At 37.6% G+C, this 21,177-nt stretch overlaps 1 protein-coding gene across 1 annotated transcript in view; it reads right to left on the bottom strand.

Moving 5' to 3' along the window:
• Positions 1-21,177, bottom strand: part of Prdm5 (PR/SET domain 5) — a 156,978-nt gene that overhangs the window by 16,187 nt on the left and 119,614 nt on the right. The window contains exon 13 of the mRNA XM_028782470.1: positions 15,971-16,056. Coding sequence (XP_028638303.1) covers positions 15,971-16,056 — 86 coding nt within the window. The remainder of the gene's footprint in view (positions 1-15,970; positions 16,057-21,177) is intronic.

Genomic DNA, 21,177 nt, shown 5'->3' on the forward strand with positions numbered 1-21,177 from the left:
CTCTATCTCTATCTCTCAGTGTTTCTCTCTCTCTCTCTCTCTCTCTCTCTCTCTCTCTCTCTCTCTCTCTGAGGTGTGTGTGTGTGTGTGTGTGTACAGATGTGTGCATGTATTTTTGAGACAGTACCCTACACTAGAGTTCAGGCCTACATGGAATTGAACTAGCAGCAGTCCTCCTGCCTTAGCATGCTGGGTGCTGAGATTACAGATGTGAGTGTACGGTGTAAATTATCATCCATTTGCCAGTCAGACAATATCTTACCTAATGTTGCAATAGCTTTGTTCTTGGAACTTTGCTCTATGAGACTTTTAATATCTATATTTGAGTATTCTCTAGAGAGGAACCGAGGTCACATGAATACATGACATCTGAACTTCATCTTTCCTAGTAGGGAGACATGCCATTTAGGACACTTATATCACATATATAATTTGCCTGGGAATTATCATGAGTATGATTATAAAAGGCAATCTATAATTGAGAACTGGATAGACAGACACTTACTCCTCTGTACATCATATTTCTATCCTCCTCAGAAGTAAGGGAACCCAAGCCTGCACAGAAATGTTTGAATCTAGGCCCACAACAGGAAGCAGTCTGCTTGGCAATAAAAGATGACTGGCAGCGAGCACACAGATTTGATCTATTCATCAAGTAAAGAAATACAAAGCTAGAGTCCCAGCATCATCGATCAGGACCAGCAGCTCTTACTTCAGCATCAGCTCAGTCAGATGCTGAGTGAGTGACTAATTACTTCTCTTAGAGAGCTAATGAAGACATCCATATTTACATTTTGGGCTGAAGTCCAAACAGATGACCTGAATCAGAGGTTCTCAACCTGTGTGTCGCATGTCAAAACAGCCCCATACCTGTATTTATATTATGATTGATAAGAGTAGCAAAATTATAGTTATGAAGTAGCAACAAAATCATTTTATGGTTGGAGGGGTCACCACAACATGAGGTAGTATGGAGTTGAACCAACAGGAAGGTTGAAAACTTAAATTCTTAAGGTCTCAGTTTTCCTCATGCAACTGGAATACTATCAACAGTGAAATCCAGACACTTTCCAAACTCTAAAATATTGGCATGAAAATGACATATGGCTCCAAGAGGCCCTTCAGAGGCTGGGTCACAGGGACATTTTCTGACTTTTATATCAACTTGATCTATGACCTCCTGTGGTTATGGAGCTGAAGGAGAAACTGACACTAATTCTAAGAAACTGGTTTATATACTACAGAATGGAGTGCAGTACAACAGTGTGATAACTGCACAGATAAAATAATAATTTACATCACAAAGATATCATTTCTTTTCTTGATGCTGATCACTTCTGGGTGACTCTGGATAAACTACATACTTCACTGAACCTGAGAGCTTTCGATTTTAACCCGAGATAGTATACCTGTGCCTTCTCACCTTTACATATGGCTCACAAGAAGACCTTAGGAAGGTTATCTATGTCTTATATTAAACAACTTTTCTCTATTTGTAACCACAAATATGCATATTAATAAATATCACAATTCTAAACTGAAAAATACACAGGATTTTGAAAATGTAATTAGATAACTTTACCAAAAAATAAAAAAAAAATAAAAGAAAGAGAAAATTATGTATGAGCTTGATTCAGTGTATCATTGCTTTTGAAATCTATTAACGGGGATGTATATAAATAGATATCTTTATTTCAAGAATTCTATGATATTTGAGTAATTAGAGCTCTCTGAATAGAGTGAAAAATTAGTAAAATTCTGTTTGGAAAGAAAATAGTATAGGAAATTATATTATTTTCCTAAGAATAATGTCTATTTCTTTTAAAATTAGCTTTATACTGCCTTTCATAAAACAAAAGAAAACTCAGACAGTATGGACCACATTTTTCCATTTAATCTTGCAGTACATTATTAAAGTCTAAAGATAATACGGTGGTAGGAAAGCAGCAATCAGCATAAATGCTAAATATTTATAGAATGTATTTTAGCTAAATCATCAAGCTACTCTGCAAAGGTTCTTTGTTCATGTACCAGCTTCATGAGAGTTAGTATGCATCCTTGAAACAGCTGGATAAATTACTACATAGGGACTCCAGAGGGACATGAAGTTGTTCTATGGCATCGTGCTACACAGGCCTTTAAAAGGATGAATTTGGGTCAGACCCCGAAGCTGCTGGAGTGTCCCTGAACTGAAGAAACATCTGGAGTAATGTATTCCTGATGCCCAAATACAGACTTTCATGCTTTATAGCCAGCTCAGTAGACGCTTGGTGAGTTCCTGCAGTGCACTGCCTGAGCAGACAGCTAGGCCTGCTGGAACTGAACAGCAGATCCTTTTTGCTCCAGGATTCTGTAATTTGAGAGAGACAGTGACCTACTGAGGTCAGTTCAGTAAAATGTACAATATACAGTAACCATTCATAGACAAAGTCCTTGGCCAAGGACTCAATGATTGGTAAATAAGGATTTAACTAAGCACAGGGCTTTGTTTGTTTATTTTTAAAATGTTATTTCCATATGGGGATGCTAGTAATAAAATACAGGACATTTCAGTTAGCAAGAAAACTTGCATATGTCTAGAGAGCTGGTGTAGGTTATTAACTTGGCTAACGTAAATATTTATTCTCTTCCTCTAATAATAGAAACCTAGACTTTCTGTCATTGTGACAAGCCAAGAATGACAGGAAGCAACGGTCACAATAGCGAGGACAGGAACCAACTAACCTTAATGTTTCTGATGAGATCTTCAAACTGATCTTGGACCATCTCCTGGTGAGGGTTGGATTTAAGTGGATTAAGAGGAACACCTCTGATGAGGGGAGAGCTACACGAACTTGTGGAAATAAGGATATGAATTTAGACTGTACTTAGGAATTACAGTTTTAATAAAGTAGCAGTATTTGTTCTTCTCTAAGATCTGTGACCTAGCTAGTCACTGGAACTTGTCTGGATTTATAGTACCAGGGATTCTTTCCATCCTTTTAAGGACCTTAAATCCAATTAGACAGCTGTTTGTTACTGCCAAGATATAAGTACCACTATGCACCTTCCAGGCTATCTTTCCATTCTGGTTACTGTTGTGGTTCATAGGGGTCACAGCCGGGTTGGACTATTGATTGCTTTTTTTCCCTTGGTAGCTTGCACAGCACTCTCTGGTATGATGAAAGCTCATCCTCAGAGAGGTGGCTTTTGGATCAGATCCCACTCAAATCCTCCTAGTCCTGTGTTCCAGGAGTGTGGAGTCTTCAGCAATGTGGACCTTCAACTTCTGAAAGACAACCAAGTGAAACAGTAATAGCCTATATTGTTTTAGATATGACCAACAACTCAAATGGATGTTTTTCATGCCTGGTACTGGGTTTTTTGTTAGATTCCTCTTAGGGGACGTATAATCATCTCAAGTGGAGTAACTTCATTAAAAATATATAATGTATACACTTACAGTTACACACACACATATACACACACATATATATCATGTAATTTTAGGTAAATACAAAATAATATGATTCCTTATAGCTGTTTCAAATACCTTAGTGTTATTTATACCTCTCATCCTTATTTAAAAAGCTTCTTTTGCAGCAGTAAAAAATCATGACAGAAAGCCATGATTAGTCAAATGCAGAGAACAACTGACCATGGGGTGTCCATCTCCAAAGGATGGATATACAACACAACCTTTATACCTAAGGCTCAGAGAATATCACAGAAAAGAGGGCCAGAAAATTGTGAGAGTTAGGAGGAACAAGAAGTTTTTCACAAGATTTTGTCTTCTAGATATGACAAGGAATCTATACCTATACATTATCAACAATTTAGCTTCTTAAATTAAGACTTGAACAATGACAGCACTAGCTGACATTCCAACACAGATGGAGAAAACCTCATAGGGCCTCACTCCTAGGTGAAGAGCTATGACCAATTAATGACTGCCAACAAAGGGAGAAGCAGTCTTTTAAGTGATCCCTGTAAGTGATCATCCAATACCAAGTAGTCAGGCTAAAAGCATACAAACAAGTAACACTAAACAGACTTTTAGGGTACATTTATGTATTTATTTGCATATACATGTAATGATAATAATTTTTAAAAAGAAACCATGAATTGGAGTGGGGAAGTTGGAGCCATGAGACATGGTGGAGAATGTGAACTTATGTAATTTTATTTTAAATTTTAAAAACTCTATTCTCGATGACAAGATGGATGTTGCCTGAACGACTGGCAGTTCAATATTAAAAAAATCAACGTCACATGACTTATTTTTTTTTTATTTTTCTGTTCTTAATACTACATATGTAGTTTATGTGACTGTTGTAATTTCCTGATTTGACCTTGGACATGTAAGTACTTCTGGGTGCATTATTGACACATTAAATTGTTAATATCTGTGTATTCATTTTAAAATATACTTGTTTAAATAATGAGTTGATTTATGATTTATGTATTCTTGCAATTTTATCTTTTCTAGATTAATAAAGAGTTATGAAGTCTTTAATCTTCAAAGATCAGGGGGACAAGTTGTCATAGTGTTACTAAATACTAATTCCTAGCTATTCAATAGATCCTATGTATCCAATACCTTATATTATGGAACCAGACTCCTTATTCCTTATCAACAGAAATACTGATCTCTGAGGTAAGTAAATGTAAAATAATATGTGGGGTAAACTCTAAATGGGACATTTAAAAATGGCATTACTGTTTGAAATACCAAACAGCTAGATAATGGTATACTCTATTGGATCGCCCTTACACTCTTATTCAGCCTCCATTTACTTCAAACAAAATAATGCCAAAGACAAGCTCACAGAAAGCAAGTTTCTTAATATAATTAGTTACATCATGCCACTGACACATTTTCCTTTAAATTCTGACTAAAGTCAGGGACAGGATCAGCTGTAACTTTACATGCTTCCAATGACTCTGGCTTGAACTAATTCATGATCACGTCACAATTTATTTTTAAAACTTGTAGAAATGCTGTGCACAGATTGAATTGTAAATGTCCTCCAAGGTAGTGTTTGAAAGGCTGGATTTCTGGCTTCTAGTGCAACTGACAGATGGTGTCCTAGTGAAAGAAACAAAATCACTGGGCAGTACCCTTAGTCAATACACCAGCACTCACTTCCTTTCTGTCTCCCCACTGGCCATGCTCCCCACTGTGATATCTGGCCTCCCCACAGCCCTACAGCAACAGGCCCACACCACTTCAGGCTCTAGTCTCTCAAACCAGGAGCCAGGAGCACTCTTTCTCCTATTCAGTTGCTTATCTTAGGGATTTTGTCCCAATGATAAAAAAATAAAATTGACTAGCACACATCCTATAATTTTGTTCTTGTAGTACTATCAATAACTGCAGCCTTAGAAACTGAGTTAAAATGTTATTAGTTTCAACCTGTGAGAGTACTTTTGTAATATAAAAAAAATGCAATATAAAAAAATTTAAAGAGTTCAAGAAAGGGAGAGTTGTTTGGGTGAACATCTGTTTTTATTTTATAGACTTTTATTTATAATAAGCAAGGGAATCCTAAGGCTTATAGCTTATCTTATTGCTTCATTCCTTCACTGGGAAACCAATAAAATCTTCTGTGGACTTATAATACTGTGGACTCAATCTTGTCTTCCTGTCTTGGTACAGAAAGCCTCAACAACCGCGCAGAACTTGCCTATCCCCACACCCTATGCTGCACTTCTCCCCAGAACTCCATGCTCTCTACTACTTTGGGCTTTCCTTTATCCAACAAAACACTTAGCTTCAGTGCATACAGCAATCTGTTCATGTAGCATGGCCTACACAACTTAACACCCCCACACATAGCACTCAGTTATGAAGCATGGCCTACCCACCTCTGTGCCTTTTTCTTGACTGCTCGTAATCATGGTTTGTGGTCCATTCAGACTTCCTGGCTGGACTCTGCTTGGTTTCCATAGGGATAAGTTAGCTGATTTGTCTTCCACACTCTTAAGTTCCCATCAAGTACACTGTGTTTTCTATGTAGAGTATCCAAATGTCCAAAACAGGTACTTGTCTTGCATCTGGGCATATCTAGATCTGGATTTCTGGCAGTTGAGACTATGCTGTAAAATTTGGTCCTTTCAATGTTGATGAATATCTATTCAGAGAGTCTCTATTCTTTTTACAGAAAAAAAATACAATAAGAATAAAATATAAAACCATCTGGCAAGTATGTATGGAAGAATAAGAAAGCAAACTAAGAATGAAGACATGAAAAAGAATGATATAAAGGTGGAGAGTTGGGGCCAATAGAGTGTAGTCAAAAGCACCAGTGATACTGTGAGAGATAGCTGTTAAGAAAGTAATGCTTGCTAAGAGCTTTAAGGAAAAGTAAATTCGCCTGAGAAAAAGCAGGTAAGGAAATAAGATTAGACAGCTTCCATTACGTTAATTTTATCTTTACATAGTCCTACAGACTTAGCAAATATGGTCAATTTGGGGAAAGGAACATAGTCATGACTGGCTGAAGCCTACTGGACCCATGTGCCTTGGGAAAGGTGTGCAGAGCGATAAGATGGTGGGAGTCCAGCTTCCTCAAAGACAGCCACTGAACTGTCAACTATGGGCAGTGAGAAGCTAAGAGGACTGACTGCCTTTGTTTGTTTTATAGCAGATTCATGATCCAAGTTGATCTTTTCAAGTATTGCTATGTCTAGGTTAGGTAGAAGAGAATTTCTCAAACTGCACTTCATTACTAGCTCCAGTGAAATGGTAGTATTCTAAATGAATTAGTCTTTTACTCTCTTCTTTGATTATTCATGCTGTACTCCCTCTTATGCTATTCCAGGCAAATGCTATGTTAGGCAAACTACAATAAAATGTATCTTGCACATCTCAGAACTTTTAATATGGTTACATGTATTCTAAAACTCCAGGAGTAAGACAAAGCATGGGATGAGAGTTTCCCTAGAGATGTTGACAGCTGGCCCTCTGTCCATTTGCTGTGGCACTACATCATGTCTACTGGTCCCTTGCTCTCTTTTGAGTTCCAACCCAGAAAAGCTAAACTGTTCTGTTCTTTTCTTGTCATCTCATGCAGCTATCTCTACCAAACTTTTTCTCTTTCTGACCTTTCCTTGATAGCACCTTCTCCTTATGTTGTTGACAAGATTTTTCTTAGCATTTCCCATACCACCTTCACTATCCCTCTCCCTAACTTTTCCTTCTATATACAACATGTGACATGGACATTATATTCTTTCAAATCTTAAAAAGATTCAATTGGAAACACATTTGTCAAAGAAGTGTCTTTATGAGTTCCTTGATGGCAACAACTAATTGTTTGAAGTCAATGTCAAATGTTAAACAAAGTTAAATAGAAACTGTCAGATGTCCAAGTTGAAAAATTTTGCTTTGAGTTTTTAAGAAACTGTGAGATAATCAAAACTAACTAACTAACTAACTAACTAACTAACTAACTAACTAACTAATAAACTAACTAACCAGCAAATAGGAGCCACCATAAGTATTTCCAAATTATAACAGATGAATTTTATTCCTATCATATTGCTATTCAAATTTCACTAAATACTCTATAAATGCTTGAAATTCTGTAAACTATTCATTATTTATACGTTCAAATTGTGACAAAGTCCCACCAATCCTTCAGTTAAAACATTGGGCATATTTCAGCTGTCGCAACAGTCCCCAGGAGCCATTTGACAGATGTGGGGTGGGGTGCAGTAACACTGACTCTTGCCTTTCTGTTACTGTAGATGTGAGCAGAGTCTTTAGGTTGTAGGCATTAGTATTCACCACCGGTTTTGAAGCACTGGGAGAAGGAGGAAAGGCCATATAGAGTCTAGGAAAAGCTTTTCTCTAAAGGAAAAGATGCTGTTATCTCATTATCTAAGCTAAGGCACACAAGTCATAAATGTGTTGCTTGTCATGACCTAACTGACTATATGCATCTTGCTGTAGTGCCTGGGCTTTACAACGGATTAGGACTGTTGATTGCCTTTCTCTGTCAACAGTTTGTGTAGCATCTTTCTCAGCTTTCAGCCCGAATCCAACACTAGACCAGGGGAAACACCAAAGTTAAAGCATGAAGAAAACATCAATTTAAATAGACCCATGACAAATAAAGAGACCAAAACAGTGAAAAGCCTTCTGATAAAACAAAACAAAACAAAACAAAAAAACCCAAACCAAAAAAAAAAAAATGCCCAGGCGCAGATGGAGTCACTGGACTCTAGCAGATTAAAAGATTAAAAGCAGTCCTATGAGGAAAATCTTTAGCTTTACATTCCTACAAAGTTTTTAACAAAGAACTTTACCAATACAGTTTCTAATTACCTATTCTGAATAACATATCCATAGACCCACAGGTAAGTATAGCTTTCACACCTCATCATAAAAGCTTCTTTTGTTATAGTGATTTACATCTGTTAAAAATTCTTAGACTGAGTGATTTTGGGGTGTTCAGTCCCATCTGATTCTTCTAGAAGACATTCCCTACACCCAAGACTTAGGAAAAATAGTGGAAGATGGACAGAAAGTCTGTAAGAGCCAGAGGACCAGAACAGTTGCTATGAGCGATTATCTTCTAGACATGGCAGAACTACACCCATGAACTCTCCCCAATGTGCATGCATAATGGCAGTACCAGCTGGCATTGACTTGAGCATCACCTTCAGATGGCAAGCAATTAATCCTTGTGGAGAGAGGGAGAGCTCTCAGAAGGAGGAGAGCTCACTGAGAGACTATTCAATCCCTAGTGCTCAGCCTTAAACACATGGACATAGGAACTCCACCAAATAGACTCTGTAAGTTTTAGACACACACACACACTAACAATATAACTATGTAAGTATGTAAGAAGTATGTAACTGCGTGTACTGTATGGGGAACATAGGAGAGGATCTAAGCAGGGAAAGAAATCAGAAGAAATATGTAAATACAGTAGTGACTCATGTATGTAATTCTTAAAACAATCTTTAAAAGGAACATTGCCAGGCATAGTGCATGTGTTTAGTCTCATTGGTTGGGAGGCAAGAGACAGATCTTTTTGAGTTTGAGGCTAGCATGGTCTACACAGCAAGTTACAGGATTGCCAGGACTAGAAAGAAAGACCTGCCTTAAAAGAACAAAATAAACAAATAAATACATCAACAAACAAGTAAATCACTTTAAAGGCAGAGAAACAATCAGCAGAACTAAGGTACACATTTTCACTACTGGGCATATTCAGCTTTGTACACTATTTGCTACTTGCCCTAGCTAGCATAACACAACATCCAAGTTAATAACACCTTTTTACTGTCTAAAGTTTCTTTGGTTCATTACTTCTAATGTTTGTTATTTGGTGTACCTATTTAGTGACCTATGATAGTGTACTGCTATTTCTCATGGTGAGTCAGCTGATGTGGCTCTGACGTGGTTCTTTCTAGAGTTTCATTGTTTGATATTGCTGTCTCCTGGCTGCAGCTGAAATCCTATGAAGCTGTAACTAGGCAAAACACAGATCATATTCTCCTCAGATGTCGGACGGGTGATGGCTATGACATGCACTCCCCATGGTCTGACAATAGTGTGGTAGCAGACTCCGTGAGAACCAGACAAAAACTAAAGTTTCTTTGCCCATGGAATGGTAAATCTACCCAGTAAATTTGCCAAAAGTTTCCCCCTTTCTGTTAAATGTTCACCTGCTATATTCAAGGCCTATGGACTTCTAGATCGCCTGGATCAGAGCCTTTACTTTAGGAACATCGTGTGGCATGGAAAAACTACTCTAAACTAAAAATTTTAAAATTGGCTTTTCTGTGATTTTAAAAAGAGCCAACTAGCTTGCAAACAGAGGTTACACAGAAATGGTGAGGGACAATCTGCCAAGTGAGCTGATGACCATCAAAACCTTTTTTTTTTTTTTTTTGCAAAGGAGAAAAAGCTAAGAGGCGGATGGAGCTGTCAGTCTCAGGTTTATAAGGAAAAAGCAGCTTAGTTGATGGGATAAAAATGCCCAGTTCCATGCACACATAGATTCTGCGCCAGAGAAAGCACAACAGCATTGTAAACTCAGTTGTTTTCAAGATAATAGCAAGGAATAAAAAATTATCCCTGATAGATGAGGATTCTAGAAACTTAAGAACTGTACTAATTCAAATTAGTTGTGTTTTCAAATAGTATCAAACAAACAAAACCAAAACAACAACAACAACAAAAACCCCAACACATCTATAGCATAGGAGATAACAAAGCTGAGAAATTTAAAAACAATAATTTCTCTAAAATCATGGTGGAGCGTCCTGCCTTTTTGTGTTTATAACGCCTGTGTGAATAAGTAAAAATTACCATTTGAAAAAAAAAGAACCTAGCCCAGGACATATCTATACTCTGCTAATGAGGTAAGCTTCATATGGTATTGATAAGCTAGTAAACTATCCCAAAGCTATGACATCTTATAGTACAAAATTTCCATATAATTAAGTGTTAAAATTATTGAAACTTTAGGAATTGTCTGTTGGATCACTCTGCTGTTCTCTGGATAAAAATACTTCTCTGTTCTGTATTTATACATGTATGCAAGAGAACATGAGACTTTACACTGCCTTGGTTTCAGTGACTACTGAGATTTCAGCACTGTTACTAATTGCATATCAGCCTTTCTGTTGGTCATAGTCATTGGCCTAATCTCACAAGGACCTCCTAGATCTCAGTAGTGACACCACTGATCCTGCCACAGATGAATGACTTCAAAGCAGCCATGACTCAAGTCTGCAAGCTTTGAAAGCATCATCCCCAGAAAAGACCTTCCAGTGGAACCCATCAGCAGCGTTTCCACATAAGTGCTTGTCCATGCTTGGGGAGATGTCAGTTTAACAGTTTTATTAACATGATATTATGAATAAAGTTTTTGTGAATAAACCAAATGTATTCAAAAGACAAAAAAATCATGGTGGAGGTATAATTTATTAAATTTGCACATTTTATCCTTTCTACATATAAGAATAGTGACATTCTTAGTTTCTTAATACATACAATAATGAACCTAGATCACATCCTTTCTAATCTCTCTTTTTCTTTTCCTTCAAGTCTACTAGCTAAACCAACTTGTGTCTGTGCAAAGCATCACAACCTCTCAAAACATCTCTTTTGGCTTCCCAGGTTCATTGTGACTCTTCCCTCTCCACCATCACGTGCATATGATGTGTAAACAACCTTGCTGACACTCATCTCACATGCTCCACGTCTCTTCTCACCTTTCACATCCCATCCGGGTGGAGGGCACTGTCTGTAGGCATAATGTTTTAGTACATTGTGTAAAGTTTACCCTTGTGTTATTCAAGTGCTAACTTCTGTGCCCTTATATCTTACTACAATACTGACTTGGCTTTGTTATGTTTATTCCTAGATGCCCCTGTCTCAAGGTTGTATAAACATTGCTCCCCATTCAATTCGCTACCCTGTCAATAAAAGCCAATGAGCCAATACAGAGCTTTAGAGAGAGGAGGTGGGACTTCTGATTCCCGGATGAAGAAAGAGGAAATGAAGGAGGGATACTGGAGGAGAGGACAGAAAACATCAGAAGAAGAGAACTGGATCAAGAAAGGATGAAAAGATTCAAGCAGGATGAGAATATTGTCTGGGAGGAAGCCTGACTAGCTTAGAGGTTTAGGATGGAGAAGTAATTGCTCAGTATTTGGCTCATGACAAGGGGAATTAAGTGGTTAAGAAACACAGCTGCCAGATTAATTCACTGTTTACATTTATATTAAAAATAATTAATTGTACAACTATCTCAGTTCACGACCTTCAGACTGCTACTTCAGTCCCAATCAAAGCATGACTTGCGGAACTTCCCGAGAGGTAAATCTATGTTACTCTTCCACTCAGAATGAAACTATAAGCATGATCACCGCCTTCAGCCCAGCTCGTATCAATTCAAGTCATACTTCAGCACTCCTCCTCAGCCTTTTGTAGAGAACTCTCACTTTGCTCACCTAGACATGTCTGCCTAGCCCACTGTCCATGTTTGTCAACCATTCCCTCCACTGGAGTTTCCTTACAATCAAGTCAGTCTTCCCCTTTGACTCAGGAGACTTGGATTTGTTGGCATTTTAAGCTTCTGGTGGTTACTACTTCATATGTTCATAAAGATTTGAAGAAGATTCTTTCCTTAAAAAGATGCTTTTCTGTTCTCAAAGCAACTCGTGATCCTGCAGGGACATGGATTCTCTTGTTTTTCTAACCTTACCATTCTCTCTTCACTCATGCTGCCCTAACATTTTTGTTCATTTGGAAGAAACTCGGCTCTTTCCTTCAATACCTACATGACTCATTATCTTGATGCCTTAGTAAATATTGGGGTGAGATATATATATATATATAACATATACAATTTATATACATAACACAAATATGTTTTTATATAATAAGTATAATAAATAATTCATATGATCTGTACATATATATCATGTGTTATACATATTATAATATACGATACATGGTATATGATATATATACATGGTATATGATATATACCATGTATCATATATTATATAATGTATAACACATGATATATATGTACATACTATAAGAATTATTTTATCATATTTATTATTTAAATTATATATACATATATAATGTATATTCATATAGAATGTGAATATATATAAATTAAATTATATATTTAAATTATACACACACACACCACACACACAAACACACACACACACACACACACACACACACACACACACACATATATATATATATATATGTAATTTAAAGCTCCAGATAAGTCAGAAATGTGTGCCTCTTAGAAATTCTAAGCCACCTATTCCTGATTGGCTCACAAAACTATTTCCAGGCATAAATAATATTCTCCACTATTTTACACACAGCAACAGCCACTGCGTGTCACAATAAACTCTCTAAATTTCCTTATCCATTGTTGATAGAGCAGTCAGTACATGGAGAACAAAGTGTGCCCTTATGATGAAGTTAAAATATCTACATATAATACATCAAAGAATTTAATGAAAAAGTTGGATTATATACTCAGTGTATGTTTCTATTATAATGGAGTAAAAAGGTACTGAAATGGTGGTGGTGGTGACGGTGAGTCTGGAGATCTGAAAGATAAACATAAATATAGAATTGAAACTAAAATGTGCTATGGCACCAGTGTAGCAGCATCTTCTCTGAGTTGAGCCTACACAGTGCAAGTAAATCTCAGAAAAATCTGCTTGTAGAGACCAGTCCTCTACAGCTTCTGTAAAATGTCATTTGGTTCCTGAGAATAGTTTGATTGTTCTGGGTGATAATCTTAGTATGCTATGTAAAACCTGGATTTGTGTGCAAAGAGTATTTATAGTTATTCAATGCTTCAGGATTTTAAAGCAAGGATGCCTGAGACACCACGTGCATAGAATGAGAAAACAAAGGACTCAAAGTGAAGAGTCAATATGAGACTCTCTCTAAACTGGGTGAGTCTTTTTGGTCAGTGGTTGGGATTTACTTTCTTTTTGCTGTCAGTGCTTGAGAGGAACACTCTGGCATGCACACTTCTGCCCCTGACATCAGTCAGAATGCCTGTTTTAAACTCTAAAACAAGTGAGACACAGTTAGTGTCTTTATTATTGGTTTAATTTGGTAATATTTAGGAAAGCTTATTAAAATCCAAATATTTAGAAAAAACCTTTAATTTAATAAATCCAAGAAAAAAATGTAGTAGTTATTAGTTTGGCTAGGAGCTCCAAAGCCTCATGTATTGAAGGCAGGGTCCTAGCTGGCAGTGATGGTAAGGGACTAGATTACATGGATATTAGCTTCACAAGAGGGGAACCCCTTGGGACAATTCAAAGTTCAACAAGCTATGGTAGGTGACTTAAGGCATACCTGTGGGATGGGTCCCCAGCTCCTCCTCTGCCTGCCTCCTCTCTTTGGCGGTCATGACATGAAAAGCCTCTTTTTTTTCCTGTCTCCTTCCACCATGGTGATGTTACATTGCCTCAAGCTTGAAGCAGCAGACTCAACTAGCCTTGACGGAAACTTATGAGATCAGAAGTGTCACTGCGTCTTCCCTCTCTTAAATTATGTATCTCAAGTACTGCACACAGTGAGGCACAGACGGGAAGGAGCACAGTAGGTAAGGAAGAAGCTTCTATAGACAGCCTTACATTGATGAATGTCTGTGTCTTGGTTTCTCACTTCTTCACAAAGGATCATGGCTCTCAGCTTCTAGGAGGCTTAAGTGAGTTACAAGTTAATAAATCTGAAGGCATGAAATCACTGAGACGGTGACTTGGAATGGTTGGTCCAATCTGTATTTACTTGTACTTGTACAACTAGTATTTTCAGTAATAACTTATATTAAAGAAACAAGGTCACTGAACTCGACATTATTATTTTCTTGAGAGCATCCAAAACAGTATGCTTTTTCCCCTGTAGCAATTTACAGAGCCTCTTCGATGGTGTGGCCATTCTGCCTCCAATAATCAGTGAAACAATGCAGTGTGCACTGTGGTCAATAGCACTTGTTTCTAATGTAGACACCCAGAATGCTTTTTGTCCAGATTCTGGCATCTTTAATATAAAATATAACTTTATTATTATTGTTGTTGTTGTTTTTGTTGTTACTACTACTAATATTAGTGTGTGCATGTGTGTGTGTGTGTGTGTGTGTGTGTGTGATCACAGGAGTCCTGTAGCACACATGTACAAGTCAGAGAACAGCTTGATGGAGTCAATTTAAACTTTCTTTCTTGGGAGAAGGGAGGCTTTAGTTCATTACAGTCCATCAGGGGAACCAATGAAAGAGCTCAAGGCAGGAACCTGGAAGCAGGAACTAAATCCAGGATCTAGAACTGGCTCCACCTGGCTTGCTCGAGTACCTGTCTCAAACAGCGCACGCCCATCTGCCTTGGGATCACAGTGTCCACAGTGGGATCCGTCCTCCTGCATTAGTTAACAACTGAGAAAACACTCCATGGCGACAAGCCAATCTGATGGAGGCGATTTCTCAATTGAAATTCCCTTTTCTGAAATATGTCTAGGTTTGTGTCAAGTTGACAAAAACAAACCAGCACATCTCTGAATGCAACTTCCTTTGTAAACTATATCAAAAAACTGTTGTTAAATTTTTGCTTTTACAAATGATCAGTTTTCAACATGTGGGTCTTTGGAATCCACCTCAAGTCATCCATCTCCTCAGCATGTGCCCATACCTGCTGAGCCATTTCACAAATCCTAGAATAATTCTTCAACTGGTTTAGAATTGACATAAGCCTCTTTATTAATGCTCATTGTGAAATAAAATATCTTGAATAGCATGTATTTAAATTATATTATAATAAATTATAATACCTGTTTAATCTTTTACAGCTTACATTGTTTTTTATACTTACATTTTCTCTCCCCCTCCTCATTCCTTGTGCTAGACCATGTCTCCAGTGCAAGCTGGCCTCCATGTCCCTATGTAGCTAACAAGAGACTTGAAATCCTTCTTCTCCTGCCACTGCATCTAGAGTTCTAGGGTTGTAGGCACTCGTGTGGGACAGTGAGCAGAGGAACACATGTGAACACAGGACAGCTGGCACACAGCACTTTTAAAACACATGAGCCCGAAGCCTGCATGTGGAAGCCTACATGTGCAATACAGTGAAGTTCAATAACAGCTCAGCCAGAAATGACACATTGCATGTGGTACACCCAGGAGCTTGTTCAGCTACGCTCAGCATATCAAGCATGTTCTCTACAAGAGACATTTTCTAGGGCTAAAATATTGGCGGTTTGGCACCTTGCATATTGACTCAAAGTCGAAAATTCTTGACACTTTGGGGTTTGAGTTGTTTTCCATTGACTTTTCTTCTAAAAGTTTACCTTCAAATTCTACCCTAGTCATTGACATAACTTCAGTCATAGCACTTTTCTCATCTGATAGTAAATATGTTTCCTTTAGAACAGGTATGGCTTTCTTCTGATCACTAGAAATGAGACAAAATATGGTCTTACCCTGGTGTGAGTACGAATGTGCATCTTCAGTCCATCATTTTTACTGAATCCTTTTTCACAGTATGGACATTGATAGGGACGCTCACCTACAAATGATGAAAGTGATCATATCAGAGAAATGTGAGGCAGCAGGACATCTTCCATGCCACTGCTCCTCACAGGGGCTCATTGCTACAAAGGTGGCACATGCACAGTTGGACAGGATAAGCACCACAGTACAAGAAGCACACACTAGAGTGTTCCCTCTAGCCCAACCTGGCCAACACCCAGAAACCATCAAGTAGCCCAGGGGTTTGCCACATGTCCTTTGAACCCATGAATCCAATTATAGGCATCAATCATAACACCTTGTAAAACTATTTTGTATCCTCATTACGAAGGTCTAACTTGTTTTTTAATAACTTATAAAAGTTTCATATAAATAAAGTTGAATCACATCTCTGAAATTCAGAAAGAGCTTATAAAGCATGTTAAGCAGAATCCTTGTTATTTAAGCTACACGACTGATCCACAATTTTTATATATAACCAAATAGCTCTAAATTAAGGCTGTAATTTAGAAAATTGAAAGAATATTTTTCAAGACAAGGAAGACTGTGCATGCATATACCCCTCTCCACAAAAAAACAAAACTGCTATTTGAAAATGATAAAATGTGACAAAGCCTAATATGTAAAAAGAATTCAAGGCTGTATTCATCAAAGCATCATTATTTGCAATAATAACATAGGTCCAAATCACCAGCTTTCTTTATTCTTCCTTGAACAATAGACAAACATGACAAACATTACAAGATGCTAGACACTTGCTACAGTCCAATATCAGTAAAATGAAGTTAAAATAAATGTCCTCAGCAACTATACAATTCTGTCTTTCCTTGCCATGGGACCACGGCTGTGTATAAGAGTCCGCCTCTGTTTTTGATTCAACTTGAGCTTGACTTATTCCAATGGCCCCACTAGGGCAGCAAGAAGCTCTGTTGTTCAACCTCACCTGATTCCCAGGAGAGGCTTTACTTCACCTCCCCCATCGCCTCACTGCTTCCTGAGGTGAGACTCAAGACTCACCTAACTTACTCTAGGAATGACCATGTGCTGGAAGCTCCAGCAGAGTGGCAGCTTCCATTTTAAGGGGATCACTTTAGGCACTATTTAATGTACAAACTCAGAATGACAGGATCAAAGTAAGGAACAAAGTATGGTTTGACTGGCACCATAAAGTTGTTATAACCATCTATAAGGAAAAGTAAATATAAACAGCATTATCAGCCAAAGCAGGAACAGGTATCTTTAAAGAACTTTCTAAGTTTACCAGCTATTGTAAGAGAAATAGACTTTTTATACTACCCAGTACACCATGAATACTTGAAGTAATAATTATGACTGTAGAACATTTTGGTTTTCACGGCAGAATAAAGATTTATAACTTCTAATTTCACATTAGATGATAATCATGTTGACTCAATCAGGTCTTTGAGTAACTTGGACTTGAGTTTTGTGCCGGGTAATAGATATGGATCTATTTGCATTCTTCACCATAAAACCAAATACAGTGAACCAGATAGAAAAGTAAGTTGTCAATAGCCTTGAACACATTGGGACAGGAGACAACTTCCTGAACAGAACATCAATAACACATTAAGATCGACAATTAATAAATTGGACTTCATGTAAATGAAAAGTTTTTGTAAGGCAAAGGACTGTCAATAGGACAAAAATGGCAGCCTGCAAAATAGGAAAGACTGTCACTAACTTCACATCTGAAAAAGGGCTAATTTCAGAAATACATAAAATACATAAAGAAGACTAGAAACTGGACATTAACAAATCAAATAATTCAATCTAAAAATGGGGTACAGATCTAAACAGTGAATTCTCAACAGAGAAATCTCAAACGGCCAAGGAGTACTTAAAAAACATTTCAACCTCCTTACCTATCAGAAAACAAAAATCAAAATGACTATGAGATTCCATCTTACACCTGTCAGAATGGCTAAGATCAAACCCTAGTGACAACTCAAGCTGACAAAGATGTAGAGGGCAAGGGGAACACTCCTCCATTAATGCTGGGAATGAAAATTTGTCGAACTACTTTGAAAATCAGTAAGAAATTGGGAATCCATTTACCACTCCTGAGCATATATCTAAAGGACATGTCATTCTTCCATAAGGATACTTACTCACTATGTTCATAGCATATTTATTCATAATAGCCAGAAACTGGAAACAACCTAGATGTCCCTCAATTAAAGAAAAAAATAAAGAATATATGGTACATTTACACAATGAAGTATTATTATGTACAATGTTTTCTAACCTCCATGAGCATCAGGAACATACACAGTGCGTAGACATTTATTTAGGCAGAATGCTCATATACCTAAACAAAACTAATTGTTTGTAAGAGACTGAGTCAGCAGGGACCTCGGGACAGGTACAAGGCTTTAGTGGCTATGCTGAGAGCCACGATGAGACACGGTTTTATGATGCAGGAGAGGCTCTGGCAGAGCTACATGACTAAACTAGCATGCATGTAAAGTGCTGATGTAATCAAGACAGGAGAGATGAGCACTTGAAGACTGACATGGTAATATCTGTGTCAGTTCAGCATTCCTAGGTTTTAATAAACAGCGAAAAGCTTAATATATAGTGTAGACATACAGATTTGAAGAGATTTTTTAATAAGGCAAGATTAAATCATTTCCAGAAGTTCATTTTAATGATTTCAAATTCTGTAGTTGGTCACTTAGTATAGCTAAAAGGAAAAATCTGTGCCAAATTTCATAACTCATAAACATTTAAGAAGATGATAAGTGAACACACAAAGAAAATCCAACCTAAAATAATGAAAAAAAACTGAAGTAGAGTTGAAATATTAAGTGAAGAAAGACAGAAATATTCTTGGGCCACACAGTTTTACCTTTTGTTTGGATTTTCTTTTAAAGTTTTTGGAGATAGAAATACTTTCTATGTGAAAAATGAACCTTTCAAGGTTATGAAAAGTTCTAGAGAAAAAAAACAAAAACACCCAGAGATGGTTCCACATGGGTGAGTTTGGAATCTGAGTGCTACATCACAGCTCAATAGAACTTTACTTCATCTTCCTTTCACAAGGATCAACACATAGGATCAGTTTACTTTTGAAGACAAAGAAAATGGTTATAAAATACACAGTGAATCATTCTTACTGAGTGTCAAAGCCTACACACACACACACACACACACACACATTTTGAAAGCACTACCCAATCATTTTTTTCAACTCTAGCATTTAATCTGTTAAATTTATGGAATATCTAATAAATTAGAAGAGCAGAGCTAGGAGATGAAATGCTACCCTGACAAGTTGGAGCTGCTGGAGTTCATTCTTGGCACCTTCCTGTGAACTGAATCTTTTTCATTCTGCAGCCCAAGAGTCATGAAAGCCTACTGACTTTGCTGAGCCCCGCCTTGTTAATCTTAGAATGCCCCCACTAATCAAATCTGCTAAGATGCTGAATCTAACAAGTCAATGGACACATCTGAAGGAAAGACAGCAAGGTCCTGTGACATTTTCTCCTTGGATGGTCACAAAGATACTATTACTAAAGTAAGCAATAAAATGTTAAAGCCAAATATGACCTTCAGCAAAGAAAAGACGTGTGCTACATGAATGAAGACAAACAGATCTTTGTCATAAACAAAACAAATCAAAATTCCTGCACTTTCTTCCTTAGAAGATGTGTTTTAAACTACAGAATCTCATAGAAGCTGAATCCTTCTTGTTAATGAAGCAAGTGGGATTCACTGGAAAATAGGGAGAAGAAAGATGTGTGTACTCACTAACTTTCCACTCCGAAGTATTAATAGTAAAGAGATGGAACAAAACTTCAAAGTGACTGACTTACAAAACCAACAACAGCATTAAAAGCAGGTAGGGAATGGAAGACAAAAAAGGAAGAGGAAAAGGTGGAGGAGGAGGAGGGGTAGGGGGAGGAGGAGGAGGGAGAGGAGGAGGAGGAGGAGGAGGGAGAGGAGAAGGAAAGGAGCTAATGAATGAGGTTAACTATAATTAGGTATGGAGGAGACATGACTTTACATACAGCGTGCTCTGTATCTCTCCAAGCTTCTATATAAACGGTCCCTTCATTGTGACTGGATTGGAGGGGGCAAGATGTCTTACACAGTCCTGGCAAGAAGCTCAGGGACTGCTTCACAACAGCAGAGATCTGCACAGCAAGTGCCAAAGTCTGAAATGTTCTGAGTTGTCAAAGTTCCACATGGTTACAGTGAGGGGCAATGAATGTAGAGTAGTGTCACTGGTTACTGATTTGGTTTTATTTCTAGAAATCAGCTTTTGGCATGAAAATCATTAATCTTTTGACCTAGTAGCTTTCCATTTTGAAAAATTTCAACAAGTTTTCTTTAAAATGGTTTTGATGAGCACCACAGCAGTTATAGAGCAAATAAGTAGTTATATCTTAGGTGCCTACACACAGAGGAACTTTTACAAATAGTACCAGCAAGGAATATAACTTTGGAAGAGTAAAACCCCAGAATTCACTTCTCCTATGAGTCTGGATAAGCTCTAACACCTTCCCAAACCCTGAAGCAGAGTACAGGAACTGCAGAAAACGATATGCGGAAGTGTTCTTGAGGGATGATTGGAAGAACAGCAGAGAAAGCATCAAAGGAATTGGCTTCTCTACTGCCATGAAAAGAGAGCACTGGGGTGTGTAGTTCAGTGGAATGTATACGACACACATGAAACGCTAGGACAACCATTGTCACTCAAACAAAAAGTGATGTTAGCAAAGTAGATGAAATACTGGCATGGTACTGATATTATCAAATGATGCAAAATACATGAAGCTCTGTAACAGGGCTGATCAAACATTGTGACCTAAGATAGTGCTAGTTTTCAGGATCCCAGCATGAAGAAAGGGAGGGAAGAGGAAGGAAAGATGATAGAAATACAACTTACATGATTGGTAGACTACTGTAGATGACCCACCTGAGTCTCTGTAACTATTACTAACTTACTTGGTCATAATTCATGAGACTATATCCAGACAAAGGTCACTCCATTATTCTCTTTGTGTCTCTTTTTCTAACCTGTGGTAAATCTTGACTTAATAAGTATTATTACGTAGACCTTAAAAATTAGGGTCTTGGAGTTAGAGAGACATCTCAGTGCCTAAGAGCACTTATTACATAAGCATGAGAACTG

This window comes from Grammomys surdaster, unplaced genomic scaffold (genome assembly GCF_004785775.1).
Source record: "Grammomys surdaster isolate TR1022 unplaced genomic scaffold, NIH_TR_1.0 752, whole genome shotgun sequence".
Classification (NCBI taxonomy): Eukaryota; Metazoa; Chordata; class Mammalia; order Rodentia; family Muridae; genus Grammomys; species Grammomys surdaster.